Source organism: Antechinus flavipes, chromosome 4 (genome assembly GCF_016432865.1).
Source record: "Antechinus flavipes isolate AdamAnt ecotype Samford, QLD, Australia chromosome 4, AdamAnt_v2, whole genome shotgun sequence".
Taxonomy (NCBI): domain Eukaryota; kingdom Metazoa; phylum Chordata; class Mammalia; order Dasyuromorphia; family Dasyuridae; genus Antechinus; species Antechinus flavipes.
Window position 1 is genome coordinate 415,496,480 of NC_067401.1, and position 24,659 is coordinate 415,521,138.

Below are 24,659 nucleotides of genomic sequence, written 5' to 3' on the forward strand. Positions count from 1 at the left end.
TAATTTGCATTTCTCTAATCAATAATAATGTTGAACATTTTTTTCACATGACTACAGACAGCTTTAATGTATTGGTTTTTTTTTTTTTTTCTCTGAAAACTGTCTATCCATATCTCTTGATCATTTATCAACTGGGAAATGACCAATGTTAGTAAATTTGATTTGGTTCTCTATATTTGAGAAATAAAGACTTTTATAAGAGAAAATTGCCATAAAGTGTTTTAAATTTCTTCATTGATAATGGTACTTTTTTAGAAAATGTAGTTTCCCAGATTATGTTTTAATTAGGTATTTTTGCTTTTGTTTTGTCTGAAATCATGATCACTACCCCTGTTTTTTTTGTTGTTGTTGTTGCTTTTTTACTTCAGTTGAGACATAATAGATTCTGCTTTGGCAGTATCTTTGTTTCAAATGTGTCTCCTGTAAACCACATATTAATCGATTCTAGTTTCTAAACCATTCTACTTGCCCACTTCATATTACTAACTGTGTATTTCTCTCCATCCTTGTCTCCCTCTTTTTATAATATTCCTCCTTAAAAGTCTGTTTTTTCTTCTGATCACTGCCTACCTTAATTAACTCACACCCCCAAATTTCTTATCCTATTTTCCTATTGGATAAGATAGATTTTTATACCTAATTAAATATAAATATAAGTGTGTGTGTATATATATATATATATATATATATATATATATATATATATATACACAGATACACACATTCTTCCTTTTTGTGAACCATTCCTTTAGAGTGAAGTTTAAACATTGCCTGCAAATCTTCTCCACTCCCCATTCCACCTTCCACTATAAAAGATTTTCCTTGCACGTCTTTTTAATGTGAGAAAAAATTTCCTTTCTACTTTTCCCTTCCCCTTCTAATGCATTCCTCTTTCTCATCATTTCTTTGGGAGGAAGAGATAATCCCAACATAATCAACTCACATTCATGCCCTTTGTCTATGAACATCTAGATACTTTTTAAAAAATTAAATGAGTTATAGGAGTAAATAGTACAATTATAATAGTGAGGGACATCAATCTGATCTTCACAGACTTTGGTAAAGTTACCACAAAATTAATAAGTTTGGAAGAATATCAGAAAAGTTAGATATGGTGGCTCTCTGAAGAAAACTGAATAGAAATAAAAAGGAATGTACTTATTTCTCAGCTTTGAAAGACATATCCACAAATTTGATCATGTATTGAAGCAAAAAAACAAAACAAAACAAAACAAAAAACCTCATAAGTAAATGAAGAAAAGTAGGACTATTAAATGCATCTTTTTATGATCATAATGCAGTAAAAACTACATTTAACAAAAGCCCTTTGAGCACAAATTCAAAATTAATTAGAAACTAAATAATTTAATTCTAAAGAAAGGCTAGGTCAAAGAACAAATCAAAGAAACAATCAGTAAATTCAGTAAAGACAATGAAAACACACACCAAATGTGGATGCAGCTGTACTCAGGGGAAAATTTTTATCTTTGAGTTCTTTCAACAATAATAAAGAGAAAAGGATAAATGAATTTGGTATGCAATTTAAAAATTAGAAAACCAAAAAATTAAAACATTCTAATTAAACACTAAAATAGAAATGTGAAAAATCAAAGGAGAGATCAACAAAACTGAAAGTAAAACTTCCCCAACCAAATTAATAAAACAAGAAGTGTTGTGTGTGTGTGTGTGTTTTGTTTTGAGGGGAAAACCTAATAATTTAAGTGACTAGCTAATTTGATCAAAAAAGTAAAATCAAATATGAATGAATCCACAATCAAAAATGAAATAAAAACAATTTTAGGAGCAATTTTGTCCCACTATATATCAACAAAACTGACAATCTTAAATAAAATGAATATTTACAAAAATTGAAATTCCCCAAAATTAACAGAAGAGGAATAAGTAACAAATCATAGAAAAAGTAACTGAACCAGCTATAAATTAATTCCCTAAAAAGGGGTGGAGGGAGGGAAAAAACCAGGATCGAATGGATATTCCACAGAATTTTACTACCTACTCCAGGGAGAATCAAAACAGAAAAAGAATAACTACAGATCAATTTCCCTAATGAATAATGATGCTAATTTTTAAAAACTGTACTGGAAAACAGAGAGTAGCAATATATCACAAAGATAACTAGGCTCTAATAGGAATGCTGGGCTGGTTTAATATTAGGAAAACCATAACAGACCATATTAACAACAAAAATCATATAATTATTTCAACAAGTGAAGAAAAAGCTTTTGACAAAATACAACATTAATTCTTGTTTAAAACACACACACACACACACACACACACACACACACACACACACCTTAATTTCTGTCAGAAAACCCAGAGAAAACATATATAATGGGATAAACTAGAAGCATTTTCAAAAAGATCAAGATTTGTAAAGCAAGCATGTCCACTATCACTAGTTATACTACTCTGTACTACAAATACTACAGCTTAGAGCAATAAGGCACTTTTTACAACTACTATGTTAATTTATTCATAAAACCCTAAAGATACAACAACAAAAAACTAATCAAAACAACTTCAGCAAAATTGCAAGATATAAAATAAATGCACACTAAGCAACATTTCTGTAATAATACATCAAAACCTAGCACAGAGAGAGAGAAATTTCCATTTAAAATAACTACACATAGTATAAAATATTTGATGGGTCTACCTGCCAAGACACACACGGGAACTATATGAACACAATCATAAAACATTCTTCACACAAATCAAGACAGAACTAAATCAAAGAAATATTAATTGCTCCTGGATAAGCTAAGTCTATATAATAAAAATGACAATACTAACTAAATTTCCTTATTCAATACCATACCAATGAAATTACCGATGAATTATTTTATGGAATTAGTAAAACTCTTAACCAAATTCATCTGGAGGAACAAAAAGTCAAGAATATGTAGGAAATCAATATCAGTACAAAATCTCAAACCACATTATATAGCTGCATATGCCAAAACAATTTGTTATTGAGCAAACAAGAGAGAGAAAATCTCAGAAACATCACATCATGTTTTAGAAGTATGTCCAAAAAGCTACTAAACTACATACATACATACATACATACATACATATATATATATATATATATATCTTTGACCCAATAATACTGTTAATAAGTCTATATTCCAAGCAAGAAGAAAAGGATCTGTATGTACAAAAATATTTATAACACTTCATTTTTTTCTGGGGGCAAAGAACTAGAAATGGAGAAGATGCCCACTGATTGGGGAATGGCTAAACAAATTATGGTACATGAATGTGATGGAATACTACTTTGATTAAATTACGAAGTAGATAGTTTCAGAAAAACCTGGAAAAACTTCTATGAACTGATGCAAAATTAAGTGAGCAGAAGTAGAACAATTTATATAATAACATCAATATCAAAGATATTGATAATCAACTGTGAAATAATTTGTAACTGAACATCACACGCACCAAACACAATTCCAAAGGACTCATGTTATCTACCTCCAGACAAGAAAATTGATGGCTTCAGAGTATAGACTGAAGCACATTTTCTTATCCTGTTTTTTTTTTTTTTTTTTATTTTGGAGGGGGGGAGGAGACAGTTGGGGGGATAGGAATGGGGAGAGATGACTAATGTGGAAATTTGTTTTGCATGACTACATATTTGTAAAGGATTTTATTTTTCCTGATTTTTAAAGGTTTGGGAGTAGAGAGTAATTGGAACTGAAAATAAAATCTAAAAGCTAAATATGTGTGTGTGTGTGTGTGTGTGTGTGTGTGTATTTATATCTGTCTTTAATTCTGTAAAGGGTTTTAAAATTGAATTCATATGGTTTCTAAATGTATCTTGCTAGCTACATTCCCAAATGTGGTATACGGTACATAGGCTGAAGTGGGATTTTTCTCTCACTCTCCTTATTGTATGCAACACTGCTTATTGCTTCAATTAATTGGAGTTAATTAAATTCAATTAATGAAGTTATCATCTGCAAAATATAATTTTGTTTCCTTTTTGCTATATCCTCATTACTTCTATTTATTTTTCTTGTTTTATTGCTATAGCTAACATTTCTAGGAACATGTTAAACACTAACAATAATGATGGGCCATCCTTCCTTTACCCCTGATATCAGGAAAGTCTGTGAATTTTTCTTTATTATTTATAAAGTTTACTTCTGTTTTAGAAACATATTATTTAGTGCATTAAAGAAAGGTCCTTTGTTCCTTTTTCTAGTATTTTTTTTTAAGATAAAAAAAGAGTTGGATTTTGTCAAAAGCCTTTTTATTATCTACTGATAACAGCAACAGAGTTAAAATTTATATAACTTTTTTTTTTATTTGTAGTTTTTCAACCTCCACATGCCTAGGTCATAATGTGTGAACTTTATAATATGAAGTTATACTTTTTATAGAGGGCTGAAACTCTTGAGTTCATGCACTGAGGTCCGGACAACTGAGCAATTTAAGTTAATTTCCGATTGGACAATATTCTATAAGCATATACTTGGAAAATGGCCCTTCTCACTATGGATAATTGGTATATACAGAGAATTGTAGGAGGGAACGAGGGGATGGAGTAAAACTAGCCAGGGTCACTCTGGGCGGGAGACGAAGAAGAAAGGTCATGGAGATTCTGCTTTCATCTAATTCAATCCTACCTCTAAAGACCAAGAATAAAGACTAAGGACTTTTGCTTATCCTGACTCGGGCTAATTCTAAGGTATCCAGGGTGCTAACGCGGTTATCACAACCTTTTGCTATTATTTTACATAAACTTATTTGTATCAATGTTCATTAAAGATATTGTTCTATAATTTTCTTCCTCTATTTTGCTTTTTCCTCATTTAGATATCAATTTCATATCTAGATCACGGAAAAGTAGGATTACCGATTTTTCCTTGTTATTGCAAACAGTTTGAGTAACAGAAATAAATTTTTTAAAAATGTTTGATAGAAGCTGATAGAATCCTTAATCTGTCAACTTACTTTTTGTTTTTTCCCAATAACATCAAAGCAAAAAAAACTCCTTTGGATCCTTTCTCATATTTATCTTTTTCTATGACTCTTAAAAATATTAGTGTTCTGAGAATTTATTTCTTATTCTATTATTATTATTCTGCTATTAAGTAATTTTTACATATTCTCTTCCAATTAAACAAGCATATATATCTTTTAAAAAATTTTCTTCTGGCTCTTGTTTCCATTTCAAAATGCCAATTCAATTCTGATCTTTTCCTTAGTAAAAGTTTTTATACATGGAAATTCACATTGTACAAATCTGGCTTTATGTAAAAAAAGTCTGAAAGAAACCTAAATTCCTCCAAAAAAAACCCCACCTCTGTTAACTTTACTGTATAGTGCTGGGCTGTGCTCTCTCTCTCTCTCTGCTTGATGCTCTGTAGACTTCCAAATGCCCACACCTCCAAAAAACAAACAATAACAAAATCATTCAAAAAACCTGTTCAAGCAAGAGCAGAATGGATTTATGAACCACTGCTGATGCCAGAGAAGGGATCTAACATCTCTGTTGCTAACAGAAGAGCTCTTTGCACCACTTTTACCCACTGTATGCATATTTAGTCTCCACTTGTCTGTCTGTGCTAGAGTATTGTATATCTGTACCTCATCTCCACGTGTTACCTGTCCTCTCCTGTCTGTGTCTGGAGTCTATGTATTTGACCCGCACTTGTTCCTCCTTCTGCTCTTGTTTCTCTGTCCCTGATTCAACAAGTGTCCTTGAATCCTCCCTCCACCTGCATATGGCTTCCTTTCTCCTTCCTTTCCCTTGTCCTTTTCCCACATCTGTGGGCAAATTCACATTATGTAAAAATCACTTTACAAAAAGGTCTGTAAAACAGTCTACTTATATAAAGTAAGAACTGTCTGTAATTGGAACTATTCTATTTCACTAAAATGTTCATTTCTTTTCCCTACATATTTAACTTTGCCAGATGAATTATTATTGATAGTAAGTTTTATCTTTTACCCTTTAAAATATCAGATTCCAAGTTCTCTCTCCTCTATGGTGGCAGCCTCTACAGTTCTATGATCATGTGATTCCTTTGTATATCCAACTCTTTCTTTTAGATTGCTTGTAGCATTTTTTTTCAATAACTTGTGAGCTCTGGATTTTGACTATGACATTGCATTCCTAAGAATTATCATTTTAGGTTTTCTTTCAGATGACTAGTGGATTCAATTTTCCATTGTGTTCTCTATTCTAAGAGTTTATATAGAGTTTTCATTTATAACTTCTTGGAATATGGTAACAAAAAGATATGGTTTATTCTGCAAAATTATGGTAAGCTTTTGATCACATCAAGTCAAGAGAATATCTCATAATACATTTCAGTACAAATAAATATATGGCTTACTTCTAAGAGCCAATAACCTGTTTTTGTACATACAAAACCTAATTTATCTTTCCAGTACACAGATGTCCAGAGATAACCTGCAGTCCCTCTAAACATATTTCATTTTCATGTAGCATTGGCTCCTGACGATTTTGGATTTCTTATTATTTAGTATCAGAATCATTTTAATATCTTTTCTTGGTGAAGAGTGTGGGGTGGGAAGAAACTAATTTCTTACCCAATTATTTCTCTTCAATTAGATGTAGGCTTTTATTTGGTCATGATTTTCAAATAATATAATTCTTAAATTATCTCTTGACCTTTCTCCTGATTGTTTTTTATATTATTATTTCTTACACCTCCCTCCCCAATTTTATGATTTTTGTTTTTATTATTTCTTGTTGTATTATTGAGCTATTTTTTGTTTAGCTCACTCTAATTTTTGGCAGTTAGCTCCTGGTTGAGATTTTCCACTGTTTTCAGGTATCAATTTTTCTTATTTTTTTTCCTTCCCAGTTATTCTATTTTGTACCCTGTATGATTTCTTCTTAGGTATTCTTACAATTCTCTAGCCAAAGCACTTTTTTCCCCCTGAAATTTTAACTGGAGCTGTACAGCTGATCTCTTCATCTAGGTCTCTTAATTTCTTCTTAATATTCGGTGTGTTAGCACACTTTTGCAGCCTGTGTTGAAAGGTTGAAATGATCTACATCTGGGTCCTGCTCTTACACTTCTAAATGGTGTAGGTCTTGAGCATGGTGAAAATTTAGTTCCTCTTTAACAGGACTCCACTACTGCTTCCTCTTGCCACAGGGCTCTGGGTTGTCTCCCTATATTATGCTTTAATTGACTGGGCTCCTGCCATGGGGCTTTATGATTACCTGAACTTTTTTCCTAGAGCTCTTCTTTCACCATTGAGATTGGCCACAGTTACCTTTATTTTAAGATACCAGATATATAGGGCCTCTGTTGTTGCTCAGGGGCAACTCTGAGCTTTGCTTTAGAACTGTCCCAGCTTATTTTCTTCACCATTCTTAGAGTATTCTGGTGGTATCTCTTTGTACCTTTGGTTTGGATAGAGGAATCTACCAGTTGATTTTCCTTATTTCAGCAGTTAATGACACATTTTTAGGTTTTATTGTGGTAATTACAGAAGGTCTAGGCTCCTCTAGGCATGCCATCACTTTCCCACAATTCCCCCAATATATCATTTTTTAAAAAATCATTTTTGTTGTACATGGTTTTCCCTACCAAACTCCAATTATTAGCATTCCTGATACTGTTTTTTTTTTTAAATTGCTTTTAAATTCACATAAATTGGTGCTAAGTGAAATGAGCAGAACCAAGAGAACATTGTACATGGCTGTGATGACCGCATTAGCACCCTGGATACCTTAGCATCAGCTGGAGTCAGAATAAGCAAAAGTCCTTGTCTTTAGAGGTCGAATTGAATTGGATGGAAGCAGAATCTCTGCCACCTCCTTCTTCCTCGTCCACCACCAAAGTGACCCTGGCTAGTCTTACTCTACCCCCTAGTCCCTCATACAATCCTCTGTACACACCAATCATGGAACCAGCACAGGATAGTGGGAAGGGCCATTTCCCAAGCATATTCCCATAGAGTATTGTCCAATCAGTAGTTAGCCTTGAATGCTCGAACAGACCTCAGTGCCACAACTCAAGAGTTTCAGCCCTTTGTGATGGACGTGGCTCTTCTCAACAATGAGGTGAGATTCAAGGCAGTTCCAACAGACTTGTGATGTAAAGTGCCAACATATCCAGAGAGAGAACTATGGAGACTGAATGTGGATCAAAGCACAGTATTTTTACCTTTGTAGTTTGTTTGTTTGCTTTTTTTTCTCTCTCTTTTGATTTGCACAGCATGATGAATATGGAAATTTAGAAGAATTGCACATGTTTAATAAATACTGGATTGCTTGCTATCTTGGAGGAAGAAAGGGGGATAGAGTAGGAAAGGGAGAAAAATTGGGAATACAAGGTTTTGCAAAAGTGAATGTTGAAAACTATCTTTGCATGTATTTGGAAAAATAAAGTATTATTAAATTTTTAAAAATTGCTTTTAAATTGACAACTTTTGTTTTATAGCATCTAAATTTCATTTTATATCCTTCCCAGACAGCTTTTCCTTATAACAAAAAAGATTTGCTCTGCTCATTTATTTATTTATTAAGAAAAAGGCAGAGAACTTCGTTCCTTGCTCCATTCCCCATAACCTCCAAATCAGTAAAACTAATCAATACACTGAAAAATATCTGACAATACATGCATGGCCCCATACCTGTAGACTACCCACCTCTAAAGGAGTGGAGGGAGGTGTTTTTTCATATCTCTTCAATGGAGTCAGGCTTGTTTTTAGTACTTATAAAACAATACCTTTCAATTGTTTTGTAGTTATTCTTTTCATTTACCTCACTATACTCATCAAACATACTGTTTCCTCGACTCTGCTTACTTCATTTTGCATTAGTTTATGTTAAATCTTTTCATGTGTGGGTGTTGAATGTTGTGTTTATTATTAATTGTAGATAGTGGGTCTTTTTTTTTTCCTGGTGACAAGAGAAAATAAGAGGGACTTGGAAGAGTAAAAGAAAGAAGCATATTGAAAAATTTTTATATATAAAAAGTCACAATCAAAAATAAATAAAACGTAAGTCAATGGATTTTGTGCATCTGTCTAAAGAAGAAAAAAATATATATATTTTTTACTTTCACTAACCTCTAACTGAAATCTTGTATTTTTGTCAATGATTAAATAACCTTCATTTTCTACTTCATTCTGAGATAATACCTTCACCTTGAAATAAATCTTTTCCTTTGGGGTCAAGTATCTTGGAAATCTTGGGGAAAAGGGTTCCATTTGAGGAAATTTGGGGGATACCGCCAGCAGAACAATATGCATTTTCCTTTACAATAAAACTTATCTCCAATCTTTAGTGTGTTTTCATTATTCCCCACTTTTCTGACAAAAATCTTTAGGATACATTGATGTTTTGGGGAGTAATATCCCCTTGTTCAGCAAAAATAAATGCTGGATTCTTTCCATTGTTCTTGGTGGTTTTCTTGGTAGTTATTGTTTTTTATAAGAAGAATGTCAAGCATATTATAGGACTGAGTTTCCCCAAATCCTTGGTCACTCTTGGAGTTTTGCCCTAATAAGATCTTTCTTTTAGCTTCTGACTAAAAAGATAACCAGCACTGCATACTGATTTTCAAAATGAGTCAAATTCTTGCAATGAGTCTGCTGTCCTGCTCACTCTTTTTTACCTGCAGCCCATATTCAAAAGCTAGTCTGCCATCATTGCTGACGAGTCCCCCTCAATCTCTCTTTCCTAGAGAGCAAGTTCTCTAAAGAGAGAGACTTTTTGCCTGGCATATTGTAGATGGTAAATACATGATTTCTGATGAAATGATTAATAATAGTACTATATTTGGTAAAGGTTCTTAGAATTCTAAAGATACTGTGATATGAAGTATAATTACACTTTCACTTACATGTTTGGTAGTGGAGGTAGTAGACAATTCTAGATCCTGTGAATAAACTATTTCTTCAGTAAGTATACTGTGATTTAGGCTCTCAGGTTGCCCTTGAGTTATAGTTCCAGATGGTACAGTTTCAGCAGGTGGACTGCCTAATTCTTCTGGGATAGAACTTTCACTGTTTAGATTAGAGCAAGAAGGTGCAAGAGACTCCTCTTCACTGGCTGTTTCTGTAAAAGGGAAGAAGAGTATATGAGAAAACTACAAGTTTAACAAAAATGATTAACCCCAATTTTTCTTCTTACTATTTATATTTGCATGAATAAAAGCATAATGCAGAAAAGCTGAAATGAACATTTATTAGCTTAAGAGTATCAGGTGAAGAGTTATATACAAGACATTTCATGATACTTTGCGTTAAGTATTTGTTTTTTAATGTAACAGGCATCTTACTTACTTAACTAAACAGATATTGTGTGAAATAGAACTAGAAATTGAAATAAGACACTTTCTAAATTAAATACCTATTATTTCTACTGCTGGGTTCTCTTATCTCCTATCAATAGGCCTTTCCTGCACATAAAGCTAGACAAGTACCCAAATTCAACTTAAACATTTATTAAATATCTATTTTGTACAAATGCAAAGAATGGGGAATACAAAACGAAAAAGGAAATAATTGTAACTGTTTCCAATTTATTCCATGACACCCTACACACACACACACACACACACACACACACACACACACACACACACCCCTAAACACAAAGTAACTAATGAAGGAAGAGAACGCTTAGAACTCTATTGTCTTCTTATCCAGACATTTTTAATACCTGATGAAATGTCAAAGTTTTGTGAGTTGCTGATATACAATCCATTTAAAGGTCAAAAAAGTTTTCAGATTCTATTATACATATTAATGTCCTGCTTTATCAATTATCTAATTGTAGGGTAAGCACCAAGCCTTGCCCCTTGTTTTAGTAAGGGAGGAAGGAATGGAATCTTATACACTTCTGCTTGACTGAAAATAATATATGAATGCACTTTCTTTTCCACTTTCCACAATTCATACCAATGCAATAGTCTATCTAATAAATATTTAAAGACTTAAATTTAAAGGATTGTATAATAATTTCTACTTTGCAAATCTTAAAAGTACTCTATCATTTCAACTCTTTGAAAGATAGTACACTGCATAGTATACTGAAAAGAGCAATGAAGATAGAGTTACGAGATTTGAGTATGAATCCTGCCAATTAATGTTTGTGTGAACTTAGAAAAGTCTCTAAAATTTCCTGGGTTGCAGATGTCTCATCCTTAAAAAAAAACAGTAGAGGAGACTGGACTGGATAATTAAGATGGCCTTTAAGATCCAATAGATTACATTTTAAAGACGAAATCAGGAAGTTTTATTTAGACTGATGAAGGTAACATTAAAGAACTTTAGCCATGTATAATCATCTATAGTTCACTCCACTTCCTTTCAAATGCTTAAGGTTAAATGAATTACTTAAATATGGGCAAATTATATCAGTGTCAAAAGATTTTAAGGGTATGATAACTATAATGTAGATATACTTAATTATTTAATAGTCCTTAAGGATTTATTAGACTTCCTTTTTTTAAACAATAAGGATCATTACAGTTGTTCAAGTATAATTTTATAAAAGAACTATGCTTTGTAGGGGGAAAGTCTTAAAGGTTTTTCTTTCCTGACTAATTATCTTATTATACTGTATGAATGAAGAGTATACTTTTGGATATTTATGCCATTTATTTGATGATAATATGTAATTTTTCATAGTTTATTTATATCATTAAATGCTAGTAATTTTAGGTGAATGAGAAACATTGCTGATAAGATGTGACTGATGAACCTAAAATGCTATACTTGAAAACCTCAGTTTATATTGTTTTTTCTCCGACAGCTTTTAGCAGTTTGTAAAAAGAAATCAATTCCTGATTTATGGAGGACCCAATAAGGCTTGAGTAAAAAAACTGCTGTTCCTCAAATATTTCCTAATTCACCTATTATAATTCAATATAAATCTAAGAATCAGCTCTATTACAGGTTGTTATAATAGCATTTCTCTCTCATAGTTCCTCTTGAATCTCCTCAAACCTCTCAAAAAGAAAGCCTTGCTTTTAATAGAACAAATCCAAAAGGCCTAAAAAAGACTGGGAGATAATTGAAGTTTATTAATCACTGGGGTCAAATCATCACATCTATACTTTAGGAATATCTCTTTGGCAGATATACTGTCCAGATGGACTGGAATGGGGAGAGATCTGGTTCAGAGACACCAATCTAGAAGGGTATGCAGCCTAGGTGAGAGATGGTGATAGCTTTACCTAAAGTGATAGCTCTGTCAGTGAAGAGGATTAATGTGAACGATGTAGGAAAAAAAATTACAAGAAAAAAAGGCAGGAAGGGAAAGTGGGAAGACAGAGAGACAGATAAACATAGTAATAACATTTAGGTTACAACTTGAGTGACTAAAAGTATAATAGTGCCCACAACAGTAAAAGGAAAGTTAGAAAAAGGAAGTCTTACAGGAGAAAACATAGTGAATTTTGTCTTGAACATGTTGAGTTTGAAATATCTATGGGACATATTATTTGAAATGTCTAAAAAACTGTTGGTATGCAAGACGGAGTCTGGAAAAGTGAGTAGAGTGAAATAAATAGCTCTGGGATTTTCTCAACAGAGATGATAACTGAACTGTGAAGAACTTATGAGATCACCACATGAAAAATTATATAGAGAACTTTGGTGGCCACACAAGAGTGAGTGAATATGATATAGATGATGATTCCAGGAAAAAAGATTGAGGAGGCATGATCAAATAATTAAGAGAACCACCAAGAACCATGTAAAGAAAATCCAGGGAGGAGAAAAATTATCTTTCAAAAAGAAAGACGATCACAAAGAGGTTATTACATATAGCAAGATCAATCACTGGAAACTCTGGAGTAGTTTCAGTTCAATGATTAAGTCATTAGCTAAACAGCAGAGGCTTTAGTGAGAGGAAAGATGGAAGCATTAATTGTCAAGAGTTTTTTCAAGGAGTTTAGATGAGGTGAGGAAGAGAGAGATATAAAATATACGGCAGGCATAGTTGGGTCTATTAAGGTTTTTTTTAAGTATAGTGGAAAAGAACAAGCAAGTATCTATTAAACACCTACTATATGCCAGTGCTGAACTAGGCTTTATATAAATATCTCATCTGAAAAGAACAGGTAGCAGCAGAGATTATAGATTGGAAAGACAGTGTGGGAATAATGGTGAGAGCAATTTGCTGAATGTAAGAGAGGATAGAGTCCAGGTTTCATAGTAGATGGGCTATGTCAGATCTCAGACTAAAGGAGAGGTCACATCAAAAGGATAGGAGTTGAAAAGGGGAGAAGGAAAAGCTCTTGGAGAGGGAATCAATATTTTTTGGTGAAATCTGAGGTAAGGTTCTTGGAGAGTGGGGAAGAGTGAGTAGCATGGGAAGTTTAAGGGAAGGAAAAAAGTTTATAACAACTGCTACAGTCAGTGGGATATGCAATCAAATAATTAAATAGGCAGCACTAACAAGATTGCCTTACTATAGTAATGGCTTAGCTGAAATTAAGCAGCATAAACAAAAAATATAAACAACCAACAACTTTATTCCTATCAAACACCAAATAAAAGGAGCATTTACATATACAAAGGAGAAATGTACATGAAAAACAGAGTATCTCTTTTAAGTACTTGTGTGCTTTTCTCCTTAAGCACATAAGAATTTCCACTTACAATTTTCAGATGTTTTGCTGATCATGTTTTCCTTTTTTTCCATTAGAGGTTGAGTAATGGTTCAAAGACTATCTTTTCTTTCTTTATTTTTGGCAATATAACACTTATTTTCCCCTTAGTACCTTCCCCACACAAATTTGGAAAAAAAAAAAAAAAAAAAAAGGATAAAAGAAAAAGCAAAACACCTTCATAACATTCAGTCAAACAAACACATTCCCATAGTCTAAAACTAGTGTTTCATGCCATACATCCAGTTCCTCACTATTAAGAAGATAGCAAGCTTCTACAATCAGTCCACTAGGAGAATCATTGGTCATTTCATTGATTAGGTTTCTTGAGTCACTCATGACAATGTTGTTATTATAGAAATACTGTTCTCAAACTCTGCTTATTTCACTATTATTGGCTAGTATAACACTTCTGAAGTCTCTCTGAAACATACCATTTCTTTCATTATTAATTTTTTCAGTTGTGTCCAACTCTTCATGACCCCATTTGGGGTTTTCTTTGCAATGATACTAGAGTGGTTTGCCATTTTCTTCTCCAGTTCATTTTACAGATGAGAAAACTGAGGCAAACAGGGTTAAGTGACTTGTCTAGGGTCACAAAGCTAGTTAAGTTTCTGAGGCTGGAAGCTGAGTTTTCCTGAATCTAAGCTTGACATTCTAGCCACTGGGTTCCCTGGCTGCCTCCATTATTTCTTATTATGCCACAATAACATTCCATTACATTTGAATATATGTTGTTCAGCCATTATCCAAATTATACATACTTCCTTAGGTGCTAGTTCTTTGCTATCACAAAAAGAGCTAGGATAAATTTATAATGGCCCCAGCCAAGCAGATTTCCTGATTCCCTCCTGTTGTCCAGTAGTACCTGAGTAGGAGTGAGGGAGGATAATTAAGAGCTAGAATGTGGCAACAAGGATAACGGAGTAACAGAAAAAGGGAACAAAGGATCTAAGTGAGTAGAGGAGAGGGTCAAGCTGAACTCGTGTACCAAGGGACTGAACTAGCTAGGAAAAGGGAAGCATGAAGCAGGACCAGATGTGATGATGTAGGACAGGTTCATATCTTCCCAGGAGAAGTTTATCACCTACTCGCCTCCCCATGCCATCCTTCATCTCTTCAGCCTTGGACTGGAGGCTGGAGAGTAGAGCACTAAACATCCCCAAAGTCACCCTTTAGAAAGGGTAGAGACTAGATTCAGCTCCCTCCACTTGGCATCTGCTGCTCCCTGCTCCCTGCCCCCATGTCTTTTTCTCTATGAGGTAAATTCTCAGCCCTTCATCTAGAGTCTGACCTTGTGGGTGCCCAATAAATGTATACTGGATTGGATTAGGGATTTGAGGTCAAGGTGAGGATGCAAGAGTATTAGAGAAATGAAGCAAAGCAAAAGGCACACAAACCCCAGCCTGTAACTAGATAAAGGAAATACAGCGTTCCTGATCAGATGGCAAGTAATTAGAATAGAGAAGCAGATATGTACAAGTTACTCCTGGAACAAGGATCTATAGGGGGTAGGAAGGGATGACATCTTTACAAAGGAATAGGAATGCCTTTTCTTTTCAGTCAAAAAAGAAAGACAGACTGGATAATGAGTTTTGAGGACTACAGGAAGGGATATGAGGAAGTACAAATCAGATGGCTTCAATTTTCTCCAAGGATTATTCAGTAAGGAGAATGAGGGCCACAAATGAAAATTACAGTGAGTCAAAGAGAATAAAATGTGAGTTTTGCAGTAATTAAAGTTTTTTCCTTTTTTGTTTTGGGACAATTGAGGGTGAAGTGAGTGACTTGCCCAGATCACACAACTATTAAGTGTCTGAGATTAGCTTTGAACTCAGGTCTTCCTAAATTAAAGATTGGTATTCTATCCACTGCACCACTGCACCCAGGAATAAAAAGTTTTAAAGGTTATATATTATACAATGTTTAGGTTATATATTTTAAAAACATTTTTAGCACATGACTTGGGAAATGGCTGAATCAATCAATATAAGGGAATATTAATATATGTAAGGGTCAGAGGACAAAGGTCATATTCAGTGCAACAAAGCAGAAATGCTTGAGAGCCCCAGAAGTAACTTATGTGTGAAAAAAGAGACTGCATTGTGAGTGGGAACTCTAGCCAAATTGAGATAGCTTCTTAATGGGAGTGTCTTCTTGTCTAATTGGCTGTGTGTGTGACCTCATAGACCCTATTTAAGCTCTATGGTGGAGGAAGTTGCTCTCTTTAACCTGGTGTTCACCTGGCAGTAGCCAGGAGGTTAGAGGCAGTTTGTGAATATGTGGGTCTCTCTTTGACCTGGGGGTCAACAAGAGATCAGGGCAGGATGTAAACACATGAATGAAAGGACTTTGAGTTTGCACATGGCTGTTCTTGAGCGTGCTACTGGTACTTAAACTACAATTCATACGAAACTGTGGCCAGAGATCTCTGAAGACCTCAGAAGGAGATAAGCTGGTTTATACACTGCAAAAGACAGTGACCAGAGGTTCCTCTGAGGGCCTGGCAATTAGGAGAGGCTGGCAATGTAAAATGCAGAGTAGTACTAGGGTGTTTGCAAATGAAGTGAATGCCCAGGGTTAAGCATTTTATAACTATACTCAAATAAATGACAAAAGGGATAGTTTTGGAAAAACCTGGTAAGATCTATATGAAGTGAGTAGAACTAGAACAATTTAGATAATAACACTGCTGAAAAGTCAAACAACTCAGAAAAACTTAAAACTCTAATCAATGCAATGACCAACCACAATACCAGAAGACTAATGAAAAAGCTACCCATCTTCTGATAGAAGTCTGGTAAATTTTTGGATATGGTTGGATAAATGTGAAAATTTGTTCTGCTTGACACTGCATTTTTGTTAGAAGGATTTGGTTTTTCTTTTCTTTGAAGTGAAGTGGGGTAAGGAGAAAATAAAAGTTAAAAAAATTGAACTTTAACAGGATTATTTATAATTGCATCAATCATTTGCTAATAATCTTGTAGTGTAGCATTCAATTTTTTAAAATTTCCAGACCCAAAAATAATATTAGCATTACCTTTTTGCTCTCTTCCCTCATCTCCCAGATCTTTCTTGGGTGTTTTAGATTTCATAAGCTCTTTGTCCCATGCTGCCAAAGCTTGTTTTTCCATTCGACGAATCTCAGCTTCTTCTGCATCCAAACGGCGTTTCCACTCCAGCAGTTCCTCTGCATGTTGTCGCCTTTGCATCAATTTCTGCTCTCGTTTAGTAAGAAACCTATGGTCACATTAGGAACAATGAGAAAACAAGACAAGAGAAATATATAGCCAGAAGTCCTGTGAATATTCTATCTTATCATAAAGCTGTGCAGACAGAACACTGATAAAAATTCTTCTTGAAAGTTCTTTCAATGTAATAGGTTCCAGGGATTAAATATTCAGAAAATAAGAAATTTTACTCATAAGTTTTTAAAACCAATATGCAAAGGCAAATGAAATAAATATGAATAGGTTTCACAAGACAAAAATTATAATATCTGGGTAGCCATGCCAATTAATGCTAGCACTTTAGTGTTACATTCATCTTTCATATGTGCTTCTTTTCCTTTTAGAAAAAAAAAAGTTCTGTAATCAAATCTCTAACTTGAAAAAGAAAACAAAAATGTGCTTCTCAATGACTTAGTGCTCACTTAAATTACCTGGGAATGTGTTTACAGAGAATAATTTACCTTTTGATGTTTTTAAAGATTCTGTATCTCAAATACTTTATCTTTAGAATTGGCATATTTATGCATTTTTATTCTCAAGTAAAAAATGTGTATGGCTGCTCTGTCAAAACAAAACAAAACAAAACAACCCACAAGAAATCAAACATGCTTTTTGTCTATGCTACACTTCTTTAAAATTCAGCCTAATTTTGCTTCAGATTGAGTTTTGTTCATTTTTGAAATGAACCTTTTGAAACCTTTGGAAAATCTCAGATGATCTATCAATTTTTTAACACTTGGAGAATCCTCAGAACTACAGTAATCTGTCCTTTTTGTCATGTGTACTTTAGTTAAGTCAGACATGTTTTTTTAGTTTGTTTACAATTACAAAGAAATGTACCAAGTACCTTAAATTTCTGAAGCCAGCCAAATTTTTAAACTCAAATGGTACATCGCTTTATCCCTAGCTCCAAAAGATTAAGAGAAGTTAATAAAAATTCAACAGTTAAAAAAAATTATAATAAATCTCATCACATGTAGATGCCACAACCATCTAAAAAAAGTAAGATAATCAGATTTTTGATCACAGCTTTATAGTGGTTATAAGGTAATTTAAATGCACAAGAACAACTGTATTTGTCACATCCTCTGTTTAGAATAAGTAACATATCAGATTAATATGGTAATATTGAAAATAAAATCCATGGGAAACCTACAAGTCGCCAGGATGTTAAAAAACTGAACAGAGCATGCTCTATCAAAGAGTGCACTGAGAAAGGTGCAAAGTTACCTGACCAACTGGTTGTAGATATACAGCTGGAATTTGGGATGGAGGTTGGGAAAACAGACACTGAGAGAGGCCCAGTGATGAGACGTAAAGACAGAGAAGAAGTAGTGAACAGGAGAGCAGTGTCTACAAAATAAGGAGGAAGAGTTTAAAACCAAGAGAACAAAGAGGCAGAAAGAACGAAAGGGAAAGCAAAAGATCTGAATGAGGAACTTTTAATATGCTTTTAGGTAACATATCTAGTTAAAACTTGCTATATTTTATAACAAAGGAACTAAACATATATATAATAAAAATGAATTCTGAATATGTACTAATTCTTATTTTGATGCTTAGTTATCTAAATTTTTTCACACTGGGAAAATCCTGAATGCTATAGTCATTTGTCCTTTAGTTATTATTAATATTATTATTTTGATAAATTTATTTAACCATTTATGAGAAAATTGGGAAATAGGTAAATCATCCTACAGAAATTTTTCATCCTTTTTTAATGAAAATTTAAAATAACTATTATGACTTTGGACCAACATTTGACTATTACTTTATAAGAGAACATAATCATACATTCTACACTTGACTAAGAAACAGACTGCAACTACATTAACTTGAACATACCACTTAACTTTAAAGTAATGAAATGATTAAGAAAAATTATCTTCTGCTGGAAAAAAAACTTTAAAAAATATTACATGATGCTTATTATAGCTTTTATTTTCTGTTAGATTTAGTCTAAAGTATTTACCTTAATTCTTAATATGGGACTATTTAAAATTCAAGAACAGTGTTTGGAATGTGACAAGCCAAAATTTTTGAAGCTACAGCTATAAATAAATTGAGTAAGTTGTTTCTATAGATTACATACTCAATGAACAATGTTACTTTTAAAGTAAGGAAGAAAACTCATTATGTTAAAAATCACAGAAGAAAGAATAAGCCCAACCCAATTGTTTCTCTCTTTTTTATAACACATTGATCACAATATTTTATGGGCAAAGGTTTGGATTCTATGGCAACAGTTTGTTAATTCTCTTTGACAGAGCACGCTCCTGTTCATACACACACAACAACAACAACAATAACTTGCATGTCAAGACAACTTTTACTGCCTTGGAGGGGCAAGAAAAAGTAACGCATTATCAAAAAAGTGAGAAAATCTAAGTATAAATCCAGCATTCTCCCTTTGATTTTAAAGTAAAGGACTCTTCTAACTTATTTTTCTTTATTTTTTTAAAAGAGCACAGAGTACTTTAATATTTATCATCTGTTCTACAAAGGGATGCAAGAGACAATTTTACATATTGCTTTCAAGTAATTTGGCATATTCCCTACCCCTCCATTATCACAAAACATCTTAGGGAATATCATTTTGCTGGATTGCTTTGATTTTCTGCACTAAGGGATTTAAGGGAACACATTCTTGCCAAGTTCCATTTTAAAAAGTATGCCTTCCTTGCCATTCTTTGTCAATCTACAATAAATTTCTTCTTGTGCCAATCATTAAAGTACTATTGTACTTGGCAAAAGGTTCCAAAGATCTATTTATAACATAAATATCACCAACCCTCTTAAATGCACAACTGCTAAATACATGCAAGACCTAGTACAAAAAAGTAACAAAACAGTATTGGAACATGTATAACAAAACTGTAAAGGTATAATTTACATTTCTTTTAATCTATCTTGATAACAAAGGACAGTGATTTCTTACAATTAGCACAGGTGGTGGTAACTAACTTCCCTTTTTAAAAAAAAAGATTTAAAGATTAGATAATCTCATCAGATCTAACTTTCTGGAAAAGAAGAACAAAATAAAATGCTTAATATATGAATTTAAAATAAAACACAGTGTAATAAATAAAACAAAACATCCATAAATTGAGTATTGGAGTTAGGCTGAAAAGGAAATTTCTTTGCTTTGAAAAATACAGGTACAACTTTAAAGACACCCGTTGAAATTTGAGCAAGGTAAGCTTAGGACAAATATAACAAAGTACTACAGAGTGGATAAGTTCTGGGAATTTATTATTCCAAGAGATGATATAAAAAGGAAAAAATTTTAAAAGGGTTTGGGCAAATTTGTGAATGACAGTCATAAATATTTACTGGATCATACTAGCTTTGGGAAGAATAATCAAGCCCTCCAGCAAGGCCTCTATTTGCAACAGAATATTAGACTTAGATGAACCACTGCTGAACTCCAATTTGGCAATTTCTATTTTTCTATGAACATAGGAATTATAATTACTTGTTACATATTTTTCTAAATAATGGACCACTATGAATCATATTACTGTTAATTTTGGTACTCAGCTGCTGATAATGTCTAGTACTTTTCTAAATCAACAAATACTATCTTGATGGATTAGTTGTCCCTAATTAAGATATGTCAAGTTGTCATGTGCTTAAAGATTTTTGCAGAATCATGGACTGTTAAACTAGAAGGTATTCCACTACATTTCCCTCACTTTTCACATGAGAAAACCAATGTCCGAAAGCTGAAATCATCAGCTTACATTCAAGGCACTAGTAAATTATAGAGTCTGGGTTTGAATCCTACATCTTGACACTTTGGGCCCAGTCTTATACATACCTGCTAATGTGCTTAGGTATGACATCTTAATCGACACTGGAGCAAATTTCTCATTCAAAAAGGACTTTACTAGGTCCTTAACACTGTATCAGAAGCAATCAGAGAAGCTAGGATTGCAGCTATTTTGTTATTAATAAGCCTTCTGTCTGTCTAACAGATTCCCTCCATCTTTTTGAGTTTTAGGCTCCTCCTCTATAAAACTAAGGGAATTTAAATCATCCTTAAGTGAAATTGCTTTCAATTTTCACATAACGGCATAAGGAGCAGCTTCTGCAATGTGCTCCAAGAAAATGCATTATGAATTAACTTCAGAAAGTGAGCAGAACTACAAATAGTGTAAGTTAAAGGTATACAAACATTAGCATAACTTAAGGAACAATCTTTTATTAGAGATGTCTAAAGATGTCATAGGCTATTTTGTAAAATAATAACCACTTTTAATCAGAGATCTTTAAAGCAGAGGCTTGATGACAAACTGTTGAGAGTTTTAAGTGGTAGTTGTTAAGATTTTGTGAGCTCTTAAAAGAATAATTTTATAATTCAATAAATAAATTCTGAAGGACTAGGACCCAAATAAAACACGGATCTAACAATGATATACAACTATTCAGGAACCACAATAACTTAAAAAGAGAAAAAATTATATTTTTCCCATAAAACTGGGAAAAAATGTACCACATACTACATAAGGCATCCTCAACACAATTCATTGTATTTTTATTTTATATAGTTGTACAATGGGGATGCTTACATAATATACAATTAGCTAGATAAAAAACATATCTGACTTACCTAAAACAGCCTACTTATAATAAATAGCATAGTAGAGTTCAGTCTACAAAATTTGGATATGGTATCAAAATAATTTGGTTCAAGTTCTGGTTCTTCTATATACTAGCCATGTGGCCCTAAGAAAATCAAAGAGCTCATTGAGTCTCAGAGATTCCTTTTTTAGTAAAAAGAGGAATGATACTTCTATGAGCATAAGAGTGTTTGTAAAGGCTCAAATGAGTGATTTGCAAGTATAAAGTACAATATTATCATTTGTTATATTAACATAATCTGCTATTATAGTTATTAGAATGAATAATAACAACCAACATCATATTTAAGAATTTTTCTGCATCTTAGAATTTAGAAGGATTTTGCAGAAATAACCCTGGTATTTACCTTTTCTTTATAAATTATTCTCCTCATAAATTTTCCTACAGCACAGGGATTCAGAATCATTTCACTGATTTAAAAGTTGTACTCATGACATGAATAAAAGCTTTAGCATTCTTTTTTTCTTTTTCTTTTTTTTAAATTGAGACTTAGTATGTTAACATTTTGTTGGTATCCAATTTTTCTTTTAATTGTGATTTTTTTAAAAGATTCATTATGTGACTATTACTTGACTGACACATAAAATATGAGAGTTGAACTTAGATGAAAATTAACATTCTCTTCATTTCCAAAATTCCAAAATTCCCCAAGGAAGGGAACAGAATGTTTTTAATTTATAAATTGAATTCTTTCACATTTTTATCAGACTCAATTTTATTGGAAGAGGTAAAGTGAGTAATTTTTCTATTATTCAAAGTAAACAAATGTTCTTATTCTGTTTCTCTGTCTCTATCAACTCAGTAAAAGATTACAAGGTTTCTGTCTCAGTCAGAACTATCAAACTATAAGACGTATGGCCACTCTAATAAAATATAGGGTACTAAGGTCCTTTTTGTGCTCCTGAAGTAAGGCAATAATATTATTTACATATTTTAAAGGAATTTAAGGATGACCTAAGTATGACTATAACTTAAGAGTTAAGACCAGAAACTTTAATTTAAGTTTTCTTTGAAGTAGTGTGGTTTATCATGCTTATTTAAAACAAAGTGATATTTGGTAGCCATACCAGTAAATATGTAGTCAACTCCTGATCATCTAGGAACTAATTAATATTTAGGGTTTTTTTTTTATTTTTTTCAAATGGCAGAAAAGGTGACTCAAATCTAACAATTCTTTTTAACCTCTTTGTTTCTAACTTGGTTAAAGAAGGTGAACATTAATATTTAAAGTGATATTTACATTTATTCATGCTGTATTGGTACATTAATTAGTAGAAACAAATGAGTTGATTTTACCTACACAATTTGTTTTTTCCTAATGAACAAATAAGAAATGTTTCCAAATTCAAACAACATTCCCAGGAACCTAAGTGGTTTTTATAGGTCTGGTGCTAAAATTTAAGAAAAAAAAAAACACAAAGATTTTACTAAATAACTATAAAGTAATGTCTACTTTTTACTGACACTTGAAATAATGGAAGTCCTATACTTCATTTTACTCAGGATATAGTTTCTTCACAAAATGTAATGTGAAGATAACTTGTCTTTCATGTTTCATGATAACTTTCAAAAGGACAGGTTTGTTTTTGTTTTTGAATAAAAAATGGAACAACTATAATAGATACATCTGAAGGGGCAGAAGTTTCATGCCAGAGGGGTGGCTGAAAAAATACCTTCCAAAACACAGATTTCTTCAAAGAAATTTACTACATGGGTTAAAAATAACATACAGCATTAAATGATTATCCTGGCAAAAAGGCTAAGGAAATATTAGCTTTTTTTTTTTTTTAATAGATCAGACTTTAAATCTTAATATTATAAAGATAATTCAATGAGGAAATTTCCTTTATGATTATGAATTAGCACTTGCTTTGCAATTTAGTCTTAGAAAATTGCCTGGACCACACTGAGAGGTTAAGTGATTTGCTCAAAGTCACAAAGCTAACGTGTCAGAGCTACCACTTGAACTCAGAGCTTCCTAATTTTAAGGCTAGCTCTTTATCTACTATGTCATGTTGCCCTTGCTGACAGTTTACAATGGCAATGGAATGCATTGACCATAAACCTGATGGGGTAATTTTCCTTTTAAATGTTATTTTATATGGTCAGAGTTCTAGTCAAATCCAACCATAAAATTCCCTTTGATTAAAATAAGCTATGAAAAGAAGTCCAATAAACAGAATGCAAATTCATTCAATAATGCAGGGAAAGTTTAGATTTTGTCCTAATGAGAAAAAAAAATCCTATTTATACAATTTAAATTTAAGTATTCTTTTTCAATTAGTTTAGAATCAGTGAGTAGTACAGGATTAAGATCTTGAGATCCATTCTGTTCATTGTGTTAGTAATTTTATTTCCAAAGAACTCATGCCCTACACAAGTATACTCAGATTTCAGAGTAAGAGTTTTTCTTTTTTAAAGTTTAAAATGGAAGAAGCCAAGAGATATTTGCCATGACCAAATGTAAAAATATTAAGATTAGCAAAAGTTAATCTGTGAGAACAATAATAATATCTCGTCTATCATCATTAATCAGTTCTACAAAATAAGCTGTGGAGGATGCAATGAATGAATTAGTTTCACAGGGAAAAAAGTATAAATGGGTGACCAAAAAGTGATGTTAGAATTGAACTGATTTCTGTGACCTGATAGTGAATTATTTAGTTAGATTGAACTAATAAATTCATTTCAAATTAATATGGTCAGTTGGCATTATATACTAAGACATTTGTATATGCAAATTGATTTCTAACTTGAAGTAATAATTCTTCTAAAATGTTACTGGGTCTAACAAGATATCCCAACAACCTGGACTAGTAGTCATGAAACAAGATAACCTCATAGACTTAAAACTGTTTATAGTAAATGTATTAATTATAAATATAATTATAAACACTTATTAAATATTTTAATTGCAAAAACAAATTACTTTTCATCCATGCGGCTGCGCATTTTCTTGAGTTTCTGCATGATGCTGCTAGTCTCACTGCTAGAAATAGAGACAGGGGATGGACTTCGAGTTTCTAAGTCAGTTGGAGCTGGACTAGAAGCCTTACTTTGCTTTGTCTCATCCTCACTACGAGCTTCCTGGAAATCAAAGAAAAGGATTAAGATATTATAAAATTTTATTGCAAATAACCTG

At 32.7% G+C, this 24,659-nt stretch overlaps 1 protein-coding gene across 1 annotated transcript in view; it reads right to left on the reverse strand.

Annotated features, from left to right (window-relative positions):
- The window catches only part of CEP350 (centrosomal protein 350), a 178,223-nt gene that overhangs the window by 26,760 nt on the left and 126,804 nt on the right, over positions 1–24,659 (reverse strand). The window contains exons 27-29 of the mRNA XM_051998844.1: positions 24,447–24,604; positions 16,684–16,883; positions 9,867–10,081 (exon numbers count right to left, since the gene is read on the reverse strand). Coding sequence (XP_051854804.1) covers positions 9,867–10,081; positions 16,684–16,883; positions 24,447–24,604 — 573 coding nt within the window. The remainder of the gene's footprint in view (positions 1–9,866; positions 10,082–16,683; positions 16,884–24,446; positions 24,605–24,659) is intronic.